The following is a 27,112-nucleotide window of genomic DNA, read 5'->3' on the forward strand; positions in this document are numbered from 1 at the left end:
GGCAATTTACTTACATGTTAGTTTCAATCAACAGTTCATACATTCAAGTGAGGATGTATGATGACATAAACACGATAAAATAGAGGATTATATTGACTACTGAGTTGCCCAAGGCCATACAAAATGCCACGGTGTAGGTTCAACTCCAGGCTTCACCTCCAAATCCATACTACATACCAGTTTCGTTGGTCATAAGTCAATGTTACATTTTGTTCTATTGCTCCAAGAAAAGTACATGTAAACTCAGTCCTTTCTATCCATATTAAAGGCTACGGATTCAAATATTTAGTGCTACCAAATTCTAAGAAACGCCTTTAAAATACCAAATTAACACAGTTTGTTGACTACATTGTAAATTTGCCTTTTCAAGAATACTTTTGCACAGTTTCAACATGCATTTACATCAGCTACAGACAGCTAATGTGATGAGTTGATTCTGCTCTCTTAATACTATATGATTTCAAGGGAAAATTCTTTCAAATTGTGATTTTCAATATTCATAATTGACCACAATGCATTAAAATTAAACAGTTTAAGATTGTTAAAACACAGATTAAACTTGAAGCTAAATTAATTAAAATTATTAATTAAAAATCAACCTCTTCTCTTAGAACCAGGAAAGAGCATACCGTATACAATTTCAAGCAATGCTGCATTTCTTTTTCCATTTATTTACTTTGTTTTACTTAGTTTTCCCTTTTTTTTACCTTCATCTCTTCAACTGCTTTCTGTAATTCATCTGGAGTTTTATATTCAAAATCTCTCTCAAGATACTCTTCTTCGGCTTGTGTCATCCATTCGTGCATCTCTGATAGATCTTTCTGGAGGCTTACAGTTTTCTCCAAACCTCCCTTCAAGGCCTCCTTTCTGGCATAGACCTTCCATAAAACAAACAAGCAAAACATGATTACTGACAGCAATGAAACATTATTATTATATTATTTGATCAGTATGTAAATAACACAAAGCTTAGAGAGTAATGATAAAGAAGGAAAAAGTTTATATACATAAGAAAATAACTCCTGGGGATCAGATACACTCAATTTCCCACAAGTGTGAAAATAAGACATGTCTGTTTATTTGGCATACTTAATAAAATGAATGTATTGCCCTATGATGATAATTCAGCTGTTTGTGTGACAATCCTCTTCTATGACTACAGCAAAACAAGACTTTTCTAAATAGTATGTTTCAGTTGGAAAAGTAATTTTATTGGCATACACAGAAATAGTTATTCTTTGTGTTCTTTGATAATGTTTTACTATTTTAAATATTCTAAGAACTTCATAATCATGTATCTACAGAAAACTCTCATAAATTAAAAAGAAAAATGAAAAGTGCATAAAACATGTAGTTTGGCAATTCACAAAGAAGATAATATATGGCAATATACGTATGTAAAAGATGTTCTAGTATCACTTATGGTTAAATGACTGCAAATTGAAGGGAATTAATGCATTTTCACAGATAAGATAGGGAAAAATAATAATTAATAAGAGCACATTTTGGGCAGGGATGTGGGAAAATCAAAGTTTTTTAATACTTGTTGAGGAAAATATCCAACATAATACAACCTTTTAGATAGTAAGATGGCAAAATATACAAAAATGTTAATGTCCATGAATCTGTCAACTTCCATTTTTTGAGAGTGAATCATGCTAGCCAAAGTGTAGAGAATAACACATACATTATTTAATTCAGCTTTAAAGACCAAACATCTTGAAAACAAACCCAAAGGTGCTTTCATGGGAGATTAAATAAATTATGACATATATACACTATGGGATACTGTGCATCACCAATACATCTTTACTGAAATGAAAAGTAGTTCAATATAAACTTTTGTGTGTAAAATGCAAGTTGCAAAAGAGTCTGTGGTTATAGAAAACATCTGCTATTTAAAGCCTCACAGATTTCTGAAAAGTGAAACTTTCTACAATGGACTCCATTACTCATTAACCAGAAAAATGCAAAACTTAAAACACCTAAAAGAAAATCATATACCTTGTTACAAGGCACTCTACAGTATTATAATTATTATACATAAGTGTTCATATTTACTTTAAAATGTAAACCTATTCAAAAGATGGTATTCTTCTCTCTGGTTTAAAAAGCATTATATATTTTAAGTAACAGAGTTTTCACAGTATTGTTTCAATATATAATGGACAGTTTCAGTAAAATGAAGCGTTCGTGGTACTTTGCCCAGCAGTAAATATGTGTAGAACCACCATCACATTGATTTTCCTTAGAATTTACAGACATTTTGAGCCTAATATAGGTAATACTTCATTTTAGGTTCTTTACTTACCTAGGTAAATGTAGCACTTGATCTAGTAAAATGTAAATAAATGCTTCACCCTAACACATCTAGAACAGTATGTCTTGCAACTGTACTAGAAAAAGTATAAATGTGATTCTGTGTAGTCAATGAACCTATAATAAACTTAAGACAACATGCTGTTATTTTTGCTATTTTATAAACTTAAGACAACATGCTGCTAAATTCTACTTAGATACTCTGCTGTTACAATCTTTTAAGGCAACTGGTGAAGCTACAAAAACATTAGAGAGACTAATGGAATTCAGCCAAGACGTGTAGTAAAAACTATACGTTCACATACATATTTTTGTCTGTGTGTGAGTGTATGTGTGCATGTACAAGTATGGTGAGATATTGTTGGACCCTGTAGATGTTGAAGGTAAAAAAGACAGCATTTGGTGACAGAATAGATATTTTGCTATAAGAGAAATATAGGAGACAAGAAAATCTCAAGGGATTTGGCTTGAATAAGTGGAAAGATGGAGTTGCCATTTGTAACAGCAGGCAAATTACTAGGGTAGTAGGCTGCAGTGTACATCAGGAATTTTGTTTTGACGTGTTAGATTTAATATGCCTATTACTAATCCATGTGGAGGTGTTGAGTGGGCAAATGGGTATGAAGGTCTAGGATCATTAGAAAGGTCCAGATTGTTAAACAAAAAAAAATCTTACAGCAAGAACCACTTACAGATTACATTTAAAACCATAGAGCTTGAAAAGGTGACCCAGAGAGTGAGTGGCAATAGGAGAAAAAAAGGAGTCCACACACTGAGCCCTGGAACACTTTCAAATTTAGTGGTCAGGGCAACAGAACCACCAAGGATATTGACAGTGGTCAGGGAAAACTAAGAGATAATTAAGAAAGAATGATGACACAGAAGCCAACTGAATTTAGTGATTTAGTGATGTGAATTCACTGGTGACCCTGACAAAATTTGCTTCAATAGAACAGTGAGGATAACAGTTTGATTAGCTCTCTTAATTGGTTTCGAGAGAAGGGAAGGAGTGAAATGGAGAGAAGGGAATTTCTGTAAAGGGAAACGGGAATGGAGAGGCTGCTAGAGAAACTGTTGTCCAATGGAAGACTTTTTTAAATGACAGGAGATAAGACAGAATACTTCTCTAATGATGGGAATGATGTAGCATAGGGAAGATGTAGGAGGTAGAGGGCTGTTCATTAGCTGGTACAATGTTCTTTTGCAGAAAAAAAGGGAAAGGGATCCAGGTACCTAAGTGGAAAAGCTGGCCTTAGACAAAAGCACAGAAAGTTCATCTATGTAAACAAAGGGAAAGTAGAGTCTATGATCTTATATGCAGGTCAGTGGGAGTATTGCAACTTGTATTCTGATTGCTTATATTTTCTCAGTAAAACAAGAAGCTAGTTTTTGCAGAAAGACGGAAAGACAGACTGTCAGAGAAGTGAGGAAAGAGATCTGGGGATCACTGCACCCAAAGAGTATACTGACCCAGAGAAAGACAATGATCTGCAAGCTGCCAAAAAGACATCCACCTAACCTCTAAATCCCATTTATTGATAACTATTTACCATAAATTTAAAGCCACTAATAAATAAAATATATAACCATATATTATTTAGAAAGTATACATGTTTTATAATTTCATACATATAGGTTTCTATTTGTTCTCTATTTAACAAACACATAGAGGAGATTCCAAGATGGCCTAATAGGAACAGCTCCAGACTACAGTTCTCAGCATGAGCGACACAGAGGACAGGTGATTTCTGCATTTCCAACTGAGCTTTGAAGAGAGTAGTGGTTCTCCCAGCATGCAGTATGAGATCTGAGAACAGACAGACTGCCTCCTCAAGTGGGTCCCTAACCCCTGAGTAGCCTAACTGGGAGGCACCTCCCAGTATGGGCTGATTGACACATCACACGGCCAGGTGCCCCTCTGAAGCGAAGCTTCCAGAGGAACAACCAGGCAGCAACATCTGCTGTTCTGCAATATTCACTGTTCTACAGCCTCCGCTGGTGATACCCAGGCAAACAGGGTCTGGAGTGGACCTCCAGCAAACTCCAACAGACCTGCAGCTGAGGGTCCTGACTGTTAGAAGGAAAACAAACAGAAAGGACATCCACACCAAAACCCCATCTGTACATCACCATCATCAAAGACCAAAGGCAGATAAAACACAAAGATGGGGAGAAAACAGAGTAGATTCTAAAAATAAGAGCGCCTCTTCTTCTCCAAAGGAACGCAGCTCCTTGCCAGCAACGGAACAAAGTTGGACACAGAATGACTTTGATGAGTTGAGAGAAGAAGGCTTCAGACAATCAAACTTCTCCGAGCTAAAGGAGGAAGTTCGAACCCATTGCAAAGAAGCTAAAAACCTTGAAAAAAGATTAGAAGAATGGCAAACTAGAACAACCAGTGTAGAGAAGACCTTACATGACCTGATGTGGCTGAAAACCATGTCACGAGAACCACGTGACGCATGCACAAGCTTCAGTAGTCAATTTGATCAACTGCAAGAAAGGGTATCAGTGATTGAAGACCAAATGAATGAAATGAAGTGAGAAGAGACGTTTAGAGAAAAAAAAAAGTAAAAAGAAACAAACAAAGCCTCCAAGAAATATGGGATTATGTGAAAAGACCAAACCTACATCTGATTGGTGTGCCTGAAAGTGACAGGGAGAATGGAGCCAAGCTGGAAAACACTCTTCAGGATATTATCCAGGAGAACTTCCCCAACCTAGCAAGGCAGGCCAACATTCAAATTCAGGAAATACAGAGAACGCCACAAAGATACTCCTTGAGAAGAGCAACTCCAAGACACATAATAGTCAGATTCACCAAAGTTGAAATGAAAGAAAAAATGTTAAGGGCAGCCAGAGAGAAAGGTCAGATTATGCACAAAGGGAACCTCATCAGACTAAAAGCAGATCTCTCGGCAGAAACTCTACAAGCCATAAGAGAGTGGGGGCCAATATTCAACATTCTTACAGAAAAGAATTATCAACCCAGAATTTCATATCCAGCCAAACTAAGTTTCATAAGTGTCGGAGAAATAAAATCCTTTACAGACAAGCAAATGCTGAGAGATTTTGTCACCACCAGGCCTGCCTTACAAGAGCTCCTGAAGGAAGCACTAAACATGGAAAGGAACAACCGGTACCAGCCACTGCAAAAACATGCCAAATTGTAAAGACCATCGACGCTAGGAAAAAACTGCATCAACTAACGAGCAAAATAACCAGCTAATATCATAATGACAGTATCAAATTCACACATAACAATATTAACCTTAAATGCAAATGGGCTAAATGCTCCAATTCAAAAACACAGAGTGGCAAATTGGATAAAGAGTCAAGATCCACCAGTGTGCTGTATTCAGGAAACCCATCTCACATGCGGAGACACACATAGGCTCAAAATAAAGGGATGGAGGAAGATCTACCAAGAAAATGGAAAACAAACAAACAATAAAACAAAGCAGGGGTTGCAATCCTAGACTCTGATAAAACAGACTTTAAACCATCAAAGATCAAAAGAGACAAAGAAGGCCATTACATAATGGTAAAGGGATCAATTCAACAAGAAGAGCTAGCTATCCTAAATATATATGCACCCAATACTGGAGCACCCAGATTCATAAAGCAAGTCCTTAGAGACCTTCAAAGAGACTTAGACTCAAACACTATAATAATGGGAGACGTTAACATCCCACTGTCAACATTAGAGAGATCAAAAGACAGAAAGTTAACAAGGATATCCAGGAACTGAACTTGGCTCTGCACCAAGGGGACCTAATAGACATTTACAGAACTCTCCACCCCAAATCAACAGAATATACATTCTTCTCAGCACCACATCACATTGCACTTATTCCAAAATTGACCACACAGTTGGAAGTAAAGCACTCCTCAGCAAATGGAAAAGAACAGAAATTATAACAAACTATCTCTCAGATCGCAGTCCAATCAAACTACAACTCATGGTTAAGAAACACACTCAAAACCGCTCAACTACATGGAAACTGAACAACCTGCTCCTGAATGACTACTGGGTACATAACGAAATGAAGGTAGAAATAGAGATGTTCTTTGAAACCAATGAGAACAAAGATGCAACACACCAGAAACTCTGGGACACATTTAAAGCAGGAAATTTATAGCACTACATGCCCACAAGAGAAAGCAGGAAAGATCTAAAATTGACACCCTAACATCACAATTTAAAAAACCAGAGAAGCAAGAGCAAACACATTCAAAAGCTAGCAGAATGCAAGAAACAACTAAGATCAGAGCAGAACTGAAGGAGATAGAGACACAAAAAAACCCTTCAAAAAATCAATGAATCCAGGGGCTGGTTTTTTGAAAAGATCAACAAAACTGATAGACTGCTAACAAGACTAATAAAGAAGAAAAGAGAGAAGAATCAAATAGACACAATAAAAAATGATAAAGGGGATATCACCACCAATCCCACAGAAATAAACACTACCATCAGAGAATACTATAAACACCTCTACACAAATAAACTAGAAAATCTAGAAGAAATGGATAAATTCCTGGACACATACACCATCCCAAGACCAAATCAGGAAGATGTTGAATCCCTGAATAGACCAACAGCAGGCTCTGAAATTGAGGCAATAATTAATAGCCTACAAAACAAAAAAAGTCCAGGACCAGACGAATTCAGAGCCAAATTCTAGCAGAGGTACAAGGAGGAGCTGGTACCATTCCTTCTGAAACTATTCCAATCAATAGAAAAAGAGGGAATCCTCCCTAACTCATTTTATGAGGCCAGTATCATCCTGATACCAAAACCTGGCAGAGACGCAACAAAAAAAGAGAATTTTAGACCAATATCCCTGATGAACTTCGATGTAAAAATCCTCAATAAAATACTGGCAAACTAAATCCAGCAGCACATCAAAAAGCTTATCTACCATGATCAAGTTGGCTTCATCCCTGGGATGCAAGGCTGGTTCAACATATGCAAATGAATAAACGCAATCCAGCATATAAACAGAACCAAAGACAAAAAAACCACGATTATCTCAATAGATGCAGAAAAGGCCTTTGACAAAATTCAACAGCCCTTCATGCTAAAAACTCTCAATAAATTCGGTATTGATGGAACATATCTCAAAATCATAAGAGCTATTTATGACAAACCCACAGCCAATATCATACTGAATGGGCAAAAACTGGAAAAATTCCCTTTGAAAACTGGCACAAGACAGGGGTGCCCTCTCTCACCACTCCTATTCAACATAGTGTTGGAAGTTCTGGCCAGGGCAATCAGGCAAGACAAAGAAATAAAGGGTATTCAGTTAGGAAAAGAGGAAGTCAAATTGTCCCTGTTTGCAGATGACATGACTGTATATTTAGAAAACCCTATTGTCTCAGCCCAAAATCTCCTTAAGCTGATAAGCAACTTCAGCAAAGTCTCAGGATACAAAATCAATGTGCAAAAATCACAAGCATTCCTATACACCAATAACAGACAAACAGAAAGCCAAATCATGAGTGAACTTCCATTCACAATTGCTTCAAAGAGAATAAAATACCTAGGAATCCAACTTACAAGGAATGTGAAGGACCTCTTCAAGGAGAATTACAAACCACTACTCAGCAAAATAAAAGAGGACACAAACAAATGGAAGAACATACCATACTCATAGATAGGAAGAATCGATATTATGAAAATGGCCATACTGCCCAAGGTAATTTATAGATTCAATGCCATCTCCATCAAGCTACCAATGACTTTCTTCACAGGATTGGAAAAAACTACTTCAAAGTTCATATGGAACCAGAAAAGAGTCCACATAGCCAAGACAATCCTAAGCCAAAAGAACAAAGCTGGAGGCATCACCCTACCTGACTTCAAACTATACTACAAGGCTACAGTAACCAAAACAGCACGGTACTGGTACCAAAACAGAGATATAGACCAATGGAACAGAACAGAGCCCTCAGAAATAATACCACACATCTACAACCATCTTTGACAAACTTGACAAAAACAAGAAATGGGGAAAGGACCCCCTATTTAATAAATGGTGCTGGGAAAACTGGATAGCCATATGTAGAAAGCTGAAACTGGATCCCTTCCTTACACCTTATACAAAAACTAATTCAAGGTGAATTAAATACTTAAATGTTAGACCAAAAACCATAAAAACCCTAGAAGAAAGCGTAGGCAATACCATGCAGGACATAGACATGGGCAAGGACTTCATGTCTAAAACACCAAAAGCAATGGCAGCAAAAGCCAAAATTGACAAATGGGATCCAATTAAACTAAAGCACTTCTGCACAGCAAAAGAAACTACTATCAGAGTGAACAGGCAACCTACAGAATGGGAGAAAATTTTTGCAATCTACCCATCTGACAAAGGGCCAATATCCAGAATCTACAAAGAACTCAGACAAATTTACAAGAAAGAAAACAAACAACCCCATCAAAAAGTGGGCAAAGGATATGAACAGACATTTCTCAAAAGAAAACATTTACGCAGCCAACAGACACATGAAAAAATGCTCATCATCACTGGCCATCAGAGAAATGCAAATCAAAACCACAATGAGATACCATCTCACACCAGTTAGAATGGCAATCATTAAAAAGTCAGGAAACAACAGGTGCTGGAGAGGATGTGGAGAAATAGGAACACTTTTACACTGTTGGTGGGATTGTAAACTGGTTAAACCATTGTGGAAAACAGTATGGCGATTCCTCAAGGATCTAGAACTAGAAGTACCATATGACCCAGCCATCCCATTACTGGGTATATACCCAAAGGATTATAAATCATGCTGCTATAAAGACACATGCACACGTATGTTTATTGCAGCACTATTCACAATAGCAAAGACTTGGAATCAACCCAAATGTCCATCAGTGACAGACTGGATTAAGAAAATGTGGCACATATACACCATGGAATACTATGCAGCCATAAAAAAGGATGAGTTTGTGTCCTTTGTAGGGACATGGATGCAGCTGGAAACCATCATTCTCAGCAAACTATCACAAGAACAGAAAACCAAACACCGCATGTTCTCACTCATAGGTGGGAACTGAACAATGAGATCACTTGGACTCGAGAAGGGGAACATCACACACCGGGGCCTATCACGGGGAGGGGGATGGGGGAGGGATTACATTGGGAGTTATACGTGATGTAAATGACGAGTTGATGGGTGCAGCACACTAACATGGCACAAGTATACATATGTAACAAACCTGCACGTTATGCACATGTACCCTAGAACTTAAAGTATAATTTAAAAAAAAAAAAAAAAAGGGAAAATAATCTGAACAGGTATTTCTCAAAAGAAGACAAAAATGGCCAATGAGGCCGGGCGTGGTGGCTCAAGCCTGTAATCCCAGCACTTTGGGAGGCCGAGGCGGGTGGATCACGAGGTCAGGAGATCGAGACTATCCTGGCTAACATGGTGAAATCCCGTCTCTACTAAAAAAAATACAAAAAACTAGCCGGGCGTGGTGGCGGGCGCCTTTAGTCCCAGCTGCTTGGGAGGCTGAGGTGGGAGAATGGCGTGAACCTGGGAGGCGGAGCTTGCAGTGAGCCAAGATCAGGCCACTGCACTCCAGCCTGGGAGACACAGCCAGACTCCCTCTCAAAAAATAATAATAATAATAATAATAATGGCCAATGAATGTATGAAAAAAATTTCAACATCTGCAATCATTAGATAAATGCAAACCAAAACCACAATGAGGTATCTCACCCTAGCTAGGATGTATATTGCCAAAAAGACACAAAAAATAATTGTTGGCATGGGTGCAGATAAAAGGGAACTATATTACATTGTTAGTGGGACTATAAACTGGTACAGTCACTGTAGAGAATAGCATGGAGGTTCCTCAGAAAAGTACAATATCCACAAACATCCCCTTTTTCCTGCGTGTTTTTTATTCTACCTGGACAACTGCAATCCCTACCTGCTTCCACTTTAGCCCTTTTGATTTATTATTCTTCTAATAGGAATATACAGCAAACTTTAAACAACTGTTTTAAATGAAATGAAGTGATGCCAGTCCTGTGCCTAAAAGTCAGATGACTTTCCAAAGTACTTGACATAATGAGTAAATCATCACTGTGACTTCCATATTCCTTTCTGACTCATTTTCCCTTTCTTTTTCTCCTGGCTCATGCTGCTCCTCTTCCAGTGGCTTCCAGTGGCTTCCTTTGGCTCCTCAAACATGTTAAGCTCTCTCTTGACTCAGATGTTTCCTCCACTTCATTTTCTAGCCAGAATTCCGTCACACAGCAAATTGTCAAGTTCCTACTACTGAGGTATCAGCTTTAATTTCACCTCTTCAGAAAAGACTCTACTGACTACCCAATAGAAAGTAGTTTTCCTGCTCCTGTTACTCTCATTTAAAGGGTTCTTACTGGTACATTCAGAGTGTATAGCAAGACTTAAAACCAGACATTGTTGTGATAATGTGTTTACCCATTTACTTTCCGTTTTCACCACTAAACTCTTATCTCCATGAGGATAAGTACAATGTCTATTTTATTCCCCACTTATATCTGGTAATTTTTTAATAGCTAGAATCTAGATTTTTAAAAACTTAGATACATACCCTTTAGAATTTAAAATAATCATAATCATTTTATACATCCAAAATTAGATCATGGGATGTCAAAGCATCCTCAAATATATCAGATATTTGGACAATTTTGTTCCAAATTATTTATGTTTTTGCAGACATTGGCATCTGGTGACAAATAAGGAATTATCTTTAACCCAAAAGACTGTATCACACACTTATTTTGTCTGTAGATATTTCTGTAATGCATAGATTTACACTTCATTTCCATTCTTCTCTCTGGAACGCTGAATTGGTACCAGTATTCACATCTGGCTTCCTTGTTTTTACGGCATCTTGTTCCTCTTCTACATTAGTGCATTGTTCCTTCCTTTCACAACCTAACTCATTTATCTACAAAGTCATAACATGGCCAGAGTGATACTCGAAGGAAAAGCACAGATACATATAATACTCTAAGATTAGAAAATGGGGATCAGAACATAGCTTGATCTATAGCTCTTCTGTTATGCAACAGATGAATGTATTTAAAATATTTCTCTTGAACAACAAATTCTTAGTACATATAACAGACATAAGGTCTTAAGTAAAGAAATTTTAAGAGTAGACAGCCTTTACAAATTGTATTCCTATAAAATGTAAAAACCTTGAGGTTTTAGTAATATTGTTAGTTTTATACCTTTTTTAATTTATTTTATTTATTTATTCATTTACTTGCTGTTTTCCCCTTACTCTACATAAATTGGTGCTCTTTCTATTCATCCATTAAGAACATTCAACAAACAAAAAACAAATACCTTTCATACTGGCTTTCCAGGAAAACATCAGTAGTATAATCTACTATTTAAGTAATATAATTTTTTTTTCCTGAACAACTCTTCTAGCACTGACTTACTTCAGAAGACGAATATGAGCTAGCTGACCCAGGGATAGCTCATCTATGAATTAATAGAACCAATGAACATTTGTCAGTGATTGTATTAGCTGAGTGATTTGCCTTGACTTTTCTAATTTTTTTTTTCATTTTCAAATGTAGCTTTTGCCTTTTGACATTACTTCTTTTCTATTTTGAAAGTTTACTTAGCAGTAACGAGAGACTGACTGCCTCTAACACGTAAATTGAAACTCCTTATTAATTTCCAAAAAGGCACAGTAGTTCCCTTGTATCTGTGGAAGGCATTTTCATACCAAGACCTCCAGTAGATGCCTGAAACCATAGATAATACCTAACCCTATATACACTAGGTTTTTTTCTATTCATACATACAAATGATAAAATTTAATTTATAAATTAGGAATAGTAAGAGATTAACAGCTAATAAAACAGAACGAGTTATCTCTCTTTCTCTCCCTCTCAAAGTATCTTATTTTACTGTGCTCGCCAATTTTAGGATTCCAATTGACCACAAGCATTTGAAACCATGGAAAGCAAAACTGCAGATCATCAGGGACTAATGTATTGGTGACTTAAAAGTATTCATTGCTTTAGTTCAAAATTTTACCTTCTGAACACAAATTATTTGATATACACTATTTTTTAATGTATCTTACTATCCATCATTTAATATTTAACTATAAAATAGGTATCTATAAAATATTCTTCTGTAGAAAAATGAGAAACTCAAATATGAGTGTACAGTCATTTTGTGGTTTTTTTTTTTTTTTATTCAGCTATTCTTAATGGTTACTGAATCTTAATTGTTATTTAAAAATAGATGTCGGCCGGGTGTGGTGGCTCACACCTGTAACTCCAGCACTTGGGGAGGCCAAGGAAAGAGCATTGTTTCAGACTAGTAATTCAAAAGCAGCCTGGGAAACATAGCAAGACCCTGTTGCTACCAAAAAAATAACAAAAACTAGCCAGGCATCGTGGCACACGCCTGTAGTTCCAGCTACTTGTGGGGGCTGAGATGAGATAATTGCTTGAGCCCAGGAGGTTGAGGCTGCAGTGAGCCGAGTTCACACCACTGCACTCTAGCTTGGGTGACAGAGGCACAGAGGGAGACCCTGTCCCAAAAAATAAAATAAATAAATAATAAATGTATTGAAGAGGCCAAACTTGGAAATGTTAATCAAAAGTAAAAATTATTTACCCTATTTCTACATACACATATATTACCCATTCATTTTATTTTGTACCAAATATCCCTGTGAAATGTATTTTTCTTAATCTATTATTATACATTTATGTTCTGAAGAAAACGTGGATTGGAAATAATGACTACGAATAGGATTTCATTTTTCAGTATGACAGCTGTTTCAAGAAAGTCATTTTAGGACCACAATAAGATGAATGTGTACTATTTAAAATACATACTATGAAAATATTTATATATGCTAGAAAAAGGATTAATTTGTCAGAATTGTGCTTTAAAGCAACAGCGTAGGAACAAAGCCTTAAACAAAAGTAACGGTGAAGGGAGACATTAGGAAATCTTAACTACATTGAGGCTAGCCACAGTGAAAGACATTGTCCATACCTGTTGGCACATGTGATCCCACTGAGTGTTAAGTTCTTTCAGTTCTATCTCAAGTCTCAAAGCAAACTCTGGCTCTGCTTCATTCTTTATCTTCTGCCCACCTTCATTGACACTGTTTAGACTGGGCTGAATTGTCTGAATATCATTGACTAAAAGCTAAGAAAATGAATCAATTTAAGCCAGCTGAAAAAATTACTGCCACATATTAAATATGCAACATAGCTAGAAAATGTAAAATTAGGACTGATGGCATCGCATATGGATTTTTGTCTTTTAAAATCTGAGATACAAATATATTGATATAGACAACTGCATAACAGTCTTGCAAAAATGTTCAATGGTTATTATGGCATGAATCCAGTGGGGAATTATTTGTATTTTACTTATATCAGAAACAAAAGGAAATAAATCTAATATTTCTGGTTAGAAAAATGTGTGAAAATGGGCTTCATACTTTACTATCTTGGTTAGTATTTTCATTTTCAAACGCAGGATATTGCAGATAATTGTTTACAGTGTAATGGGTGTGAAGGTGGATTTGCTTTTTTAGCTTGTATTGTAAAAAAAAATTCTTTAAAGAGCAAGATTATTTTCTTCCTGCTGCATGACAGTGGTATACTGAATATTATTTCAAAACTACATATTGTGTTATAGTACAGTGCATTATACATGAAGAGAACAACACAGTATGAATAATAATTTGTTGTAAGAAATAACAAGTAGCTCAAAGGATTCTTTACCTTTAAATTATACTGCATTTTATAGCAAAATAATGTTATCAACTGACGTTGAGTACAAGGCAATGCTTTGTCAATTCCTCACTTACTCAACCCAGGGTTTCTCAACATTGGCACTAGTGACATTTTAGATTGTGCAGTTCCTTGTTGTGGAGGGCTGTTCAATGGACTGAAAGATACTTAGCAGCATCTCTGTCCTCTACCTACTAGACACCAGTAGCATCTAACCACCACCCCCAACCCAGTTATGACAATCAAAAATGTCTACAAGCATTAAAAAAAACATCTGCTGGGGAGGGGAGGGCAAAATCCACCCCAGCTGTAAAACACTGATCTAACCAAGTAATATTCATACAAAATTATTCATATTAAAGACATCTTATAAAAATCGTACTCTGCACTGTTTCAGCTGCTTTTTTAGAATCTCTGAATCCCCAAGGGCAGGCCATTCCTCCTTCAGAAAAACATCAACTTCAGCCATCCATTTCTTCAGGGTTTGTATGTGATTCTGAAACGAGACCCATTATAAGGCATTACTGGTGTGCTGATTACTTCTAATACAATTCATCATTGTGTTATGTCTAAACACAAGCCCAAAAACGATTCCCATGTTTAAAGGATGTCTCTAAGTAGCTCTTGAGGAAAAGAATATTTTTACTAAGACTGCGTTTTTATGGTCTACTGTATGAGCACTGGTGTGTGAAGTCTGCTATTGTTAAAAATAAAAAATTACTACCAAATGCGGTTTTATGATGTTACTCTCAAGAACATTAAATCATATCCCCCTCTAGAGAAATTTTAAGTTACAAAACAACTCATGAGAATACTAACAATATGCCCTTACAGTACATAAAACAAACTATGAACAATAAACTCAATGTAATGGTGTCTTTATAGCCTCCCTAAACTCGAACTTCACAAATTGTTTTCTACAGATGACAGTTTAAATAGTCCCTCCAGTTGTGAACTTTCGGACTAAGATTTTGTCATCTTAGAAGAGAGAGCTTTTGTTTTTATTTGTCTGACCAGTATGAAGTAATGATCAGGTAAAAATCATCATCTTTTATCATTTATAAATAGCCAATATCTCTCATCCATGATTCTTTGCCATATTACCTTTCTTTCTGCTGTTTCACTACTTTTAAAAAGTATGATTAAACTCTACTGTCTACATGAGTTTTCTTCCAATTTACTTAAATGTATATTGAAAATACATGCTCCACAGAAAGTTTCCCCTTTAATATGATGATTAATAATAATTTTTAAAGTACTTATCTAAGTCAGAGAACTTCAACATGATCACCTTGCTGTTGTCTTTCAAGTCTACATTTGCTCTTTTTCCACATCTTCACTGTCCTTGCTCAGGTCTTTTTTTTTTTTTTTTTTTTTTTTTTTGAGACGGAGTCTTGCTCTGTCACCCAGGCTGGAGTGCAGTGGCACAATCTTGGCTCACTGTAGCCTCCACCTCCCAGATTCAAGTGATTACTCCTGCCTCAGCCTCCCAAGTAGCTGGGACTACAGGTGTGCACCACCATGCCCAGCTAATTTTTGTATTTTTAGTAGAGACGAGGTTTCACCATGTTGGCCAGGATGGTCTTGATCTCTGGACCTCGTGATCTACCCACCTCGGCCTCTCACAGTGCTGGGATTACAGGTGTGAGCCACTATGCCTGGTCTGTTCAGGTCTTATTACTGACTCCATTAATGCACTGGCTCATTTTGATATCTGCCTCGGTCTTACCTCATTCTAATTATTGATCTACAGTGAAGCCAGGAATCTTCTCTTCTCCTCCTTCCTCTTGCCATGGGAGTGTTTTGAAAACACAAGTGGAATCATATTATTTCCCTCTTTAACCAATAGCAGTTTTTTCTTATTGTTATTGTTATCACTCTCATTACCATTAGATTAAAACTCAGATCGTAAAACGTGGCATCCAAGGCCATTCACTGTCTACTCCCAAACCAGTTTTCCAACCATAATATTTTATTAATCCCCATATATATTGTCTCCCCAATGTTGAACTTATTCCAGTTAACTGAAAATGCTGCAATGCTTTCTCAAGAACTCTTCCTTTCTCGGTATTATCTAACTAAATTCTACCTATTCAATCTATAGCAGAGATAATCTATGTTCCAATAATATTTCATAATCTTTTTTTCTAGTTTATGTTAGATTTCCTTCCTGCCTACTGTGACAACCTTTCCCATATTGCTTTATTTACCATGGAAGGCTGAATAATGTTACCCCCAAGATGTCTACACCCTAATCTCTGAAACCTGTGAGTACATTACCCAACATGACAGAAAGGACTTTGCAGATGTGATTACTTTAAGGATTTTGAGATGGGGAGATTATACTGGATCATCCACCTGGGCATAATGTAATCACAAAGGTCCTAATTAAAAGGAAGTCAACACAAGGAACAGGACAGGGAGAGGAAGAGGAGGAGGAGAGGTAGAATGAGAGGGAGATGGAGATAGAGAGGGAGAGAGAAACTGACACTGGACGATGTTACACTGCTGACACTGAAGATGGAGGATGGGGACATGAGCCAAGGAATGCTTCTAGAAGCTAAAAATGCCAAAAAACAGACTCTCTCAAAGCCTCCAAAACACACGCAGTCCTGCTGACACCTTAATTTTAGCCCACTGAGACTAATTCTGAGCTTCTGACTTCCAGAACTGTAATAAATTTGTGTTGTTTGAAGCTATTAAATTTCTGGCAGTTTGTTAGGATGCCATAGGAAACGAATATATCTACATTCCTCCTTCGCTAGAATGTGGACTCACTGATGACAAGAGGCATGTAATTGTGTCCTCTTAGGCCACTGGTCGTGGTAAATAATAGATATTTTCATGCAGTATTTACATAGGTATGCATGTACACATATGTTTATAAGTAAAGACATGCTATGCATTTAAGAATGTTTTAGGTTTGCTTAGTGCTTCGGTTTGTAAAAGGTAAGCACAAAAACTAAGTAGCTAGGCTGGGATTTAAATCCAGGAGCATCTTGTTGCAATGTTTTTCCATCATACCATAATGTTTTTGACATTTCCTTCCCAGTATTAACATTTTTCACAATAATTGACCACTCAAGGGACACATTACTTACCTCACTGAATAATTCAGGCTTTTAGATCTTAATGCAATTGTCGGTTTACTGTTTTTCTTTAGTTTGAGTGGTTATTACTATGATGGCACTATTCAAACAAATTAAGTCAAGAGGATTTGGTTTCAGGAAGAAGGTGATGGGGTAAAATTTAAGCATATAATTACAAATTCAACATGGTGATAAAATAATTACTATATCTTACATATGTAACATTAATATACATAACATGTTACATATGTGATATATGATTACTTTAGATATGTATATATGTACATGATATATAATTCAATTATATGCACATATATACACATATGTACACATTATATGTGTGTGTGTATATACATACATATGGAAGCTAAAAATGCCAATAAAACACATTCTCTTTTAAAGCCTCCAAAACAGACACAGTTCTGCTAACACCTTAATTTTAGCCCACAGAGACTAATTCTGAACTTCTGACCTCCAGAACTGCAATATAATAAATTATGTTGTTTGAAGCCATTAAATTTGTGGTAATTTCTTAGGAGTGTCACAGGACATTAATACACCTACATTTCTCCTACACATATACATATATGGAGTTATACATAATGGGATTAATATATACTACAATTTTATGATTATATCACTGTATTTTATATATATAATAGCACATGTAGACAGCATAGTTTACTCATACTTTTTATAATAGCAAAACAGCAGAAACAAAAGGTAATATAGGAAATAATAATACACATACTATACATTATACATATACTGATTACATTATACATCTGTATAATGTATATATACATAACTGTTTCCTAGTCATAAGATAAATGATTACCTGCATCTTAAAAGACAACCAGACTAAATGAATGATTGGTTTTGAAAATCATTAAACTAAAAACATGTTTAATTCCTATTGGTAATGGTGAAAATAGCAAATTAATTCTACAAAAAACTGAGAAAACTCTTATTCTTTTCTTAGAAGGAATAAGCAAATCACCATCCTTTGTAAAAGACTCATGTCTTTTCGTCTTATCACTAACTTTGAAAGATGCTGGAGGTCAAATGTTTGCGTACCTTTACAGTTTACAGTGTATTGTTAGGAAAATAACAAGTACATAAAAATGAGTGTAGAAAGTAAAATCTTGAATTACCTGAATTTTTCGGAGTTTATTCATTTGCTCCTCTAGCTTTTGACAATGCTCGGCTAGCTGGGAGGAGAGCTTCTTCCAGCGTGTCTCAATTTCTTCAAATTCTAATTGATATTTTCGGCTGATTTCAGAGGGGGCTTTCTTTGACATCTCTTTCACAGTGGTGCTGAGATAGTTTAGGCCACTTTGTTGCTCTTGCAGAGAACTTTGTAAAACCTCAAAAACAATTTTTTAAATACATTTATACTAATTGATGAATAATTGATGAGTTTTCATTAAATTAACTATACTTAAAATGAAATCTATGATTCAAACATGTAAACAAAGTAGATGATCTTATATCAGTTATAAACATCTAGTGGTAATTTAAATTTTACATATTATCCTAAGAGTAACCTGCATATTACTTAATGATATTTTATTTAACACTCCCTATGCATTTTTCTAAACAATGTCAAATATATCTCAAAACTATATCTTACAGAGCCAGAGAGTTTTGGTGCATCTAATTTTACTGAATTAAGTATATATATATATAACTAACAGCAGTTGTGACACAGTTAATGGAGTTGAAGTTAATTATACTGAGCTTTCAGGAAAGTAAACTCTACGCAAAACTATAGCTAATAATATTGATATATGCAATAGAAAAACTTACTGAATATGTACTTAATGTTTCATATTTTCAAAAAATGTTATTCTGTTATGTAGTATTATGGTGGGATTCAAGGATAATTTTGTGGAGAATTTATAAAATTTATTTATACTTATTCTGTATGACACATGAAATTTCTTACATTGGATGACAACTTTAGGCTTCCCCTGTTCAATATTTACTTAAATGTAACTTTCTCTTTATAAAATAATAAAGGTTCATTAAAAAAATGAAAAAAAAGAACTACATTTTATATAAATTATCAATTTGTTCTATGTATAGCTAAATATTAAATATATGATCATATATGCACACATACCCAGTTACTCTTTCTCACATAATTTGACCTATATCAACCAAAATTTGTCAAACATCTAACTTTTGTAGTTTCATAGTATCCTATGCCTATTTGGTGGTACTTAACTTGTTGGTTTTTTTTGTTTGTTTGTTTGTTTTTTTTTTTTTTTTTGAGACGGAGTCTCGCTCTGTCGCCCAGGCCGGAGTGCAGTGGCCGCATCTCAGCTCACTGCAAGCTCTGCCTCCTGGGTTTACGCCATTCTCCTGCCTCAGCCTCCCGAGTAGCTGGGACTACAGGCGCCTGCCACCATGCCCGGCTAATTTTTTGTATTTTTTAGTAGAGATGGGGTTTCACCGTGTTAGCCAGGATGGTCTCGATCTCCTGACCTCGTGATCCACCCGTCTCGGCCTCCCAAAGTGCCGGGATTACAGGCTTGAGCCACCGCGCCCGGCCAACTTGTTTATTTTTACTTTACTTTTATTTCACTGTTTTAAATTGTTCCCCTATGACTGATTATTTAGACAATACCTAGCATGTAACTACACTTTGAGCTAGGTTATTTTATTGGGAGCATTTGCCCTTGTCAATTTTTTGTTTTTTCAAAAACAAAAATTGTAATGGCTTCTCTAGTTTAACAATTTCCATTATTAGTTCTACAAATTGATTTCTAGTTTTCCACTCATGTAAATTATGTTTATCTCTAACTACCTACCTATCTATCTATCCATCCATCCATCAATGTCCTATCTATCTCCAGTTCCATTTACATCTTTGAGTGTATTCTGATTATTTCTGTAAGATATAGACTTCCTGGAAATTATATTAACATTGTTGTATGTTATTAGGATGCACTGAAGTGTTAACCTCAGTAAAATTCATATTGAGTTTACATTTCCAGCAGTAAGAGAGAATTTTTAGTTCACCACTTCCAAATCCATACTTATATCTTTTGTGTGTGTGTACACAATTTAGTATGTAAAAAAGTTACCTCATTTTGTAACTTTTTTTTTACTTCTTCCTTTACAATTTAAGTTACAATTATTCATAGATTTATTATTCATATATGTCTCTTTTTGGAGGATACCTTACTCAAGACTTTCTTCCTTACTCACAGAAAAAAAAAAAAAAAGAAAGTTTCCTTGGTATCATATTTCCTTAAAATTGTCTCTGGTGTTTTTACAATGACTGTGATTGCTTCCATTGATTTTTAAGCTTCTCTACCTCAATTTTTATAACATTATTATTTTAAACATTTTCCAAAGTTTACACTTCCCCACATTTTTGAACATTCTATTGTATGTGGTTTTTATTTTGGTGTAACTTTGGGGGAAATGTTCATACCTTATTTTTTTGTTAATTAATACATTTCCCAATAATATTTATGAACGATTTTTTTCTTTCCTATTTTTTTTCAGTGGAAATAGTGTCTTCTGCTCATCTAATTGCCTTTTCTTGTGTGTTTTCTTCACTTTCCTTATTGTTGCACGTTTTTATTCTTATTTTTTAAAGTTTACTAGTTCTATTAGGCCACACATTTTTCCAAATAGACTTTGGAATCATTATGCCAAGCATTAAAAACTGCAACAAAAGGAAACAAAAAAGGCTAAACAACTACCATTTGGTATCACAGAATATCTAAATAGGACAATATATAACGAAAGCTGCTTAAATATATTTTCCTTTGAATACATTACTTCAAAAAAATATTTAATTCTCAGGAAAAGATTCTATACGATAAAGTTAAAATTTGAATTTTTAAAACATTTTTCTTAAAGGGCACATATTATCTCAGCTTCTAAATATAACTCATATGTTTTCATGTCTTAAGAAATAAAAAGTTATTGAATATATTATGCAGTATTTTAAAATTAGTAGGAAAAGGGCTAGACACAGTGGCTCATGCCTGTAATCCCAGCACTTTGGGAGGCTGAGGCAGACATATCATCTGAGGTCAGGAGTTTGAGACCAGCCTGGCCAACATAGTGAAACCCCATCTCCACTTAAAAAATACAAAAGTTAGCTGGGTGGAGTGGCGCGTGCCTGTAATTCCAGCTACTCAGGAGGCTAAGGCAGGGGAATCGCTTGAACCCGGGAGGCGTAGGTTGCAGTGAGCCAAGATAGCACTACTGCACTCCAGCCTAGGCAACAAGAGTGAAACTCTGTCTAAAAATAAAACAAAACAAATAAAGTAGGAAAAGTATTCTAAAATCTCTTACAAATTATTTCTTTCATTTCCCATATTAGTACATCTTTCCTGATACAAGGATGTTAAAAAATGTAGCTATTAGAATTCAAATATCTCATTACATTATTACATAAAATTAATGTTTAAGTTTAAACTAATTTTATAAATATAGGCAGACCTCCATATTTGTGGATTCTGAATCAGTGGATTCAATCAACTACTAATAGATAATATTCGAAAAAAATAATTACAACCGTACTCAACATGTAAGACTTTTTCATTGTCACTACTTCCTAAATAATACAGTATAACATCTATTTTCATAGTATTTACATTGTATTAGATATTAGAAGTAATCCAGAGATGAGTTAAAGTATATGGGATGATGTGCGTAAGTTATATGCAAATATTACACCATTCATATCAAGGACTTGAGCATCTGTGGATTCTGATATTCATAGGAGTTCCTGGAACCAATTCCCCATGGATACAAAGGGATGACTGTACACTGATTTTACCCGTATGTTTGAGAATGTGACAGGAGTTACAAATAAAGAAGCAAAAGTGGGGAATAAAACAATGGTGTTTCTAATAATCAAAATCAATACGTCTGAAAATGCATGCTAAATTAAAAATATACTTCACAAATAGATCACACAATTGTTTTCAAAAACTGCATATATATATATGCCTGTATACATATATCCATAGATAGAGTGTATGCATAAATAATACTTTAAACTCTCATTTTCATTTGCTCAATGGGCAAACTACCATACTTGCCAGAATTAAATTCTATTATTATTTAAAGGTTCTATCAATGTGAATGCTTGATAAGCATGCTTTATTGCTTTGACATTCAAATATTCACAAACCTGCAATTCCCCGAGTCTCTGCTCCATGATTTCATAGTCGGTGACACTAAGTTGAGGTATGGAGAGTTTGGTTTCTGACTGCTGGACCCATGTCCTGATGGTACTCATCGTCTCCTGATAGCGCATGGGTGGCAAAGTGTCAAAAACTTTATCAAAAGGGAAAAAATAATGAGAATCACTTAACTGTTTCACACTTTGCCATGTTTTCCTACATTGTCAGCAAACTCAATTATATCACTAGTTTCAAATATTAACAAAATTAGAACATCTGAAAAATGTATTTGAATACGATTATGATTATGAAGATATATTCCTGCTACATGTGTAGTATGCCAGGGTCCTTATATATGTTACATTAAATTCACAAAACCACCTGGAAAATCTATATTGTTCAATTCATTTTATAAGGTCAGGAAACAGAAAAACAGAGAAGCTGAGTCATTTGCCCAAGGTGATACAGATGGTATTTGGAGAAACCGAGCAGAGTCCAGTTGTATCTGATATTGAAAGGCTACTGTCTTTCAGTGTTATCATTTGCCTTTGGAAAAAAATAGTATCATTATCCAAAGCCCTTGATTTTTAAATTACATCATGTCATGTCTAATTTTACTGAAACAAAACCCATTTATGTATGCTTTATATGTATCAAGAACTCTAATAAAAATCCCATATATATATTATCATTCTTAACTCTTATAATAAACCTGTGAGGTACATACATTGTTAATCCCAATTGCAATTGAGAAAACAGGCTATTAAAGAGGCATATGTGTGTGTGTATGTATATAGTTTTATATGCACAATTATAATACATAAGTATATTAGGGAAAGTATTATACAGAGATATACAGTATGTGTATACATACAAGTTCATATGTTTTAAAGTATGTGTGTATATGTATATATATGAAATGTGACTTAAGTAGCTACATTGACCATGTTGAAAGAGATTGGACACAAGATTGAGAATGCTGCAGAGAACTGTAAACTATATAAAGGACAAAACATTTTATGGATAATCCCGAAGAAATTCTAGAATTAAAGATATAGTAAGTGAAAAGTAAGAACTAAGTGCATGGGTTTAACAGCAAATTTGACAGGGGTAAATAGAGAATTACTAAACCTTAAGATTCAGAAGCAAATACCTGGAATGAAACATGGAGACACAAAAAGATAGAAAACACAGTAAAATGGTCTACTATATATGCATCCCAGAATGTGGGAGAAGCCATATTTAAACAGATAATGACTAATGTTTCTAAATACATGAAATCACAATGCAAAGTCCTGGTTTACATCATCACATCAAATAACATAATCTAAATCATATTATTTTAATTGCTGGTATGTGAATGTCATTTCAATACACCAATTCCTTCTACACTAAATGAGAAGACTATAGGAAAGTATTTTGCATGTATTTAATGTAGTATTCAGATGGTTGCGATAATTTTAGAGTGTGTTGGCAATGGATACTGAAATGTTAGAAATGGGTAATTTTATTCAATATGCTTATATTGCAATTATTTGGGAACTCATAAAAATGTTAAGAGATTATACTTAATCTAAGCACTTTTGATTTCTTATTAAAAGATCTTTGTGGTAGTTAAAATCTCACTGTTTTAATTTATATAAATAATATGTTTCTCTATTAACCAGATGCATTTTTTATTTTTCCATAAGTTATTGGGGGTACGGGTGGTATTTGGTTACATAGGTAAGTTCTTTAGTGGTGATTTGTGAGATTGCGGTGCACCCATCACCTGAGCAGTATATACCATACCCTATTTGTAGTCTTTTATTCCTCCCCCTAACCTTCCCCAAAAGTCCCCAAAGTCCATTATATCATTCTCATGCCTGTGTGTCCTCATAGATTATCTCCCACTTATCAGTGAGAACATGCGATGTTTGGTTTTCCATTCCTGAGTTACTTCACTTAGAATAATAGTCTCCAATCTCATTCAAGTCACTGCAAATGCTATTTATTCATTCCTTTTTATGACTGCGTCATACTCCATCATATATACATACATATATATAGACACACACACACATATATGTATATGCATATATATATACACACACACACACACACGCACCACAGTTTAACCACTCATTCAGTGATGGGCATTTGGGTTGGTTCTACAATTTTGCAATTGTGAATTGTGCTGCTATAAACATGCATGTGCAAGTATCTTTTTTGAATAATGACTTATTTTCCTCTGAGTAGATACCCAGTAATGGGATTGCTGGATCAAGTGGTAGTTCTACTTTTAGTTATTTAAGGAATCTCCACACTATTTTTCATAGTGGCTGTACTTGTTTACATCCCCACCAGCAGTGTACAAGTGTTCCCCGATCAACACATCCATGCCAACATGTACTATTTTTAAAATTTTTTTATTATTATTACCATTGTTGCAAGAGTAAGACGGTATCATATGTGGTTTTGATTTGCACTTCCCTAATCATTCGTAATGTTAGCATTTTTCATATGTTTGTTGGTCATTTGTATATTTCCTTTGGAGAACTGTCTATTCATGTCCTTAGGCCACTTTTTGATGGGATTGTATTTTTCTTACTGATTCGAATTTGTTACAGATTCTGGATATTAGTCCTTTGTCAGATGTATAGATTGTGAAGATTTTCTACCACTCTGTGGGTTGTCTGTTTGCTGTTTCTTTTGCCATGCAAAAGCTTTTTAGTTTAAATTAGGTCCCAGCGACTTATCCTTGTTTTTATTACATTTGCTTTTGGGTTCTTGGTCACGAAATCCTTGCCTAAGCCAATGTCTAGAAAGGTTTTTCCAATGCTATCTTCTAGAATTTTTATAGTTTCATGTCTTAGGTTTAAGTATTTAATCCATCTTTAGTTGGTTTTTGTACAAGGTGAGAGATGAGGGTCCAATTTCATTCTCCTACATGTGGCTAGCCAATTATTCCAGCACCATTTGTTGAAAAGGGTGTCCTTTCCTGACTTTATGTTTTCGTTTGCTTTGTTGAAGATTGGTTAGCTTTAAGTATTTTGGTTTATTTCTAGGTCCTCTATTCTGTTCCATTGGTCTATGTGCCTATATTTATACCAGTACCATGCTGTTTTGGTGACTATGGACTTTTAGTATAGTTTGAAATCAGGTAGTGTGATGCCTCCAGATTTGTTCTTTTTTTTTAGTCTTACTTTGGCTGTGCAGGCTCCTTTTTGGTTCCACGTGAATTTTGGAATTGTTTTTTTCTAATTCTGTGAAGAATGATGCCAATATTTTGATGTGAATTGCACTGAATTTGTAGATTGCTTTTGGCAGTATGGTCATGTTCACAATACTGATTCTACCCATCTTTGAGTATGGGATGTGCTTCCATTTGTTTGTGTCATCTATGATTTCTTTCAGCAGTGTTTTGTAGTTTTCCTTGGAGAGGTCTTTCGACTCTTTGGTTAGGTATATTCCTAAGTTTTTGTTGTTGTTGTTTTATTTTATTTATTTATTTATTTTGCAGCTATTGTAAAAGGGGTTGAGTTCTTGATTTGATTATCTGCTTGGTCACTGTTTTTATATAGAAAAGCTACTGATTTGCGTACATTAATCTTGTATCTGGAAACTTTGCTGAATTATTTTATCAGTTCTAGAAGCTTTCTGGAGGAGTCTTTACGGTTTTGAAGGTAAACGATCATACAGTCAGTAAACACTGACAGTGTGACTTCCTCTTTACCGATTTGGATACCCTTTATTTCTGTCTCTTGTCTGACTGCTCTGGCTAGGACTTCTACTACTATGTTGAAGAGGAGTGTCGAGAGTGGCAGATGCATTTATTTGATTGCTAGATGATTACAAATAAACGAAGTCCAAAAGGGACCTTATAAATAACAGTGAAGTAAAGTGAAGTATTTAGTTACAACGAAGCAAATGATTGTGTCTGAGATGTAATTTCAGCAAATGATCTAGAAGGAGAGGGGACTATGGGCAGACACAAGGTGGTATGTTGGATGAACCATAAGCTTCATAAAAATTGGTTTAATTGAACTTGAACATGTCTCCTCTTTAACTTCTGGTTTAATGAAAATTGAAACACTTCAGTCTCTGAATTATTGATTTTTTTCTGTATAACTTCTGATCGGTATTCAGGTACAAGACTTGAAGTCTCCCCACTGAGATCTAAATCAAAATTCCACTCTGTTTTGACAGAAGACAGAACTACTTGTAAAAGTGGAAAGTGCAGAAAAAAATTAGCCCCAAAAACTATGGAGATGATACAGGCCGTCAGAAAACAATGAAGAAATGAGCTACTAAGTGAGCTACATATTTTCAAAGATTACTGACCATTAAAATATCAGCTATATTTTTGAAAGTTATACAATAAGGTAACAAAGATTGTTTATATACATCTTTTTTTCTTTGAGACAGGGTCTCTGCCAGGCAGGACTGCAGTGGTGCAATCATGGCTCACTGCAGCCTCGACCTCCCAGGCTTGACCGATCCTCCCATCTCAGCCTCCCGAGTAGCTGGGACTACAGGCACATGCCACCATGCCAGGTTAATTTTTTTTTTTTGTAGAGATAAGGTTTCCCTATGTTGCCCAGGCTAGTCTCAAACTCCTGTACTCAAGCCATCCTCCTGCCTCAGCCTTGTAAAGTGTTGAGATTACAGGTGTGAGCCACTGTACCTGGCCTTTACATACATCTTAAATATGATTAAAATTACCTGCCTTTTACAATATGTTTATGCTGTCATTATTTACATATTCACAGAATTT

At 35.3% G+C, this 27,112-nt stretch overlaps 1 protein-coding gene across 14 annotated transcripts in view; it reads right to left on the reverse strand.

Annotated features, from left to right (window-relative positions):
• DMD (dystrophin) overlaps positions 1-27,112 on the reverse strand; it is a 2,269,491-nt gene that overhangs the window by 1,380,070 nt on the left and 862,309 nt on the right. For all 14 annotated transcript variants that reach the window (XM_050777140.1, XM_050777144.1, XM_050777148.1 and 11 more), the window contains 5 exons: positions 22,365-22,510; positions 18,355-18,567; positions 14,494-14,607; positions 13,363-13,518; positions 708-878 (listed from right to left, as the gene is read on the reverse strand). In XM_050777140.1, coding sequence (XP_050633097.1) covers positions 708-878; positions 13,363-13,518; positions 14,494-14,607; positions 18,355-18,567; positions 22,365-22,510 — 800 coding nt within the window. The remainder of the gene's footprint in view (positions 1-707; positions 879-13,362; positions 13,519-14,493; positions 14,608-18,354; positions 18,568-22,364; positions 22,511-27,112) is intronic.

This window comes from Macaca thibetana, chromosome X (assembly GCF_024542745.1).
Source record: "Macaca thibetana thibetana isolate TM-01 chromosome X, ASM2454274v1, whole genome shotgun sequence".
In the NCBI taxonomy this organism is placed as follows: Eukaryota; Metazoa; Chordata; class Mammalia; order Primates; family Cercopithecidae; genus Macaca; species Macaca thibetana.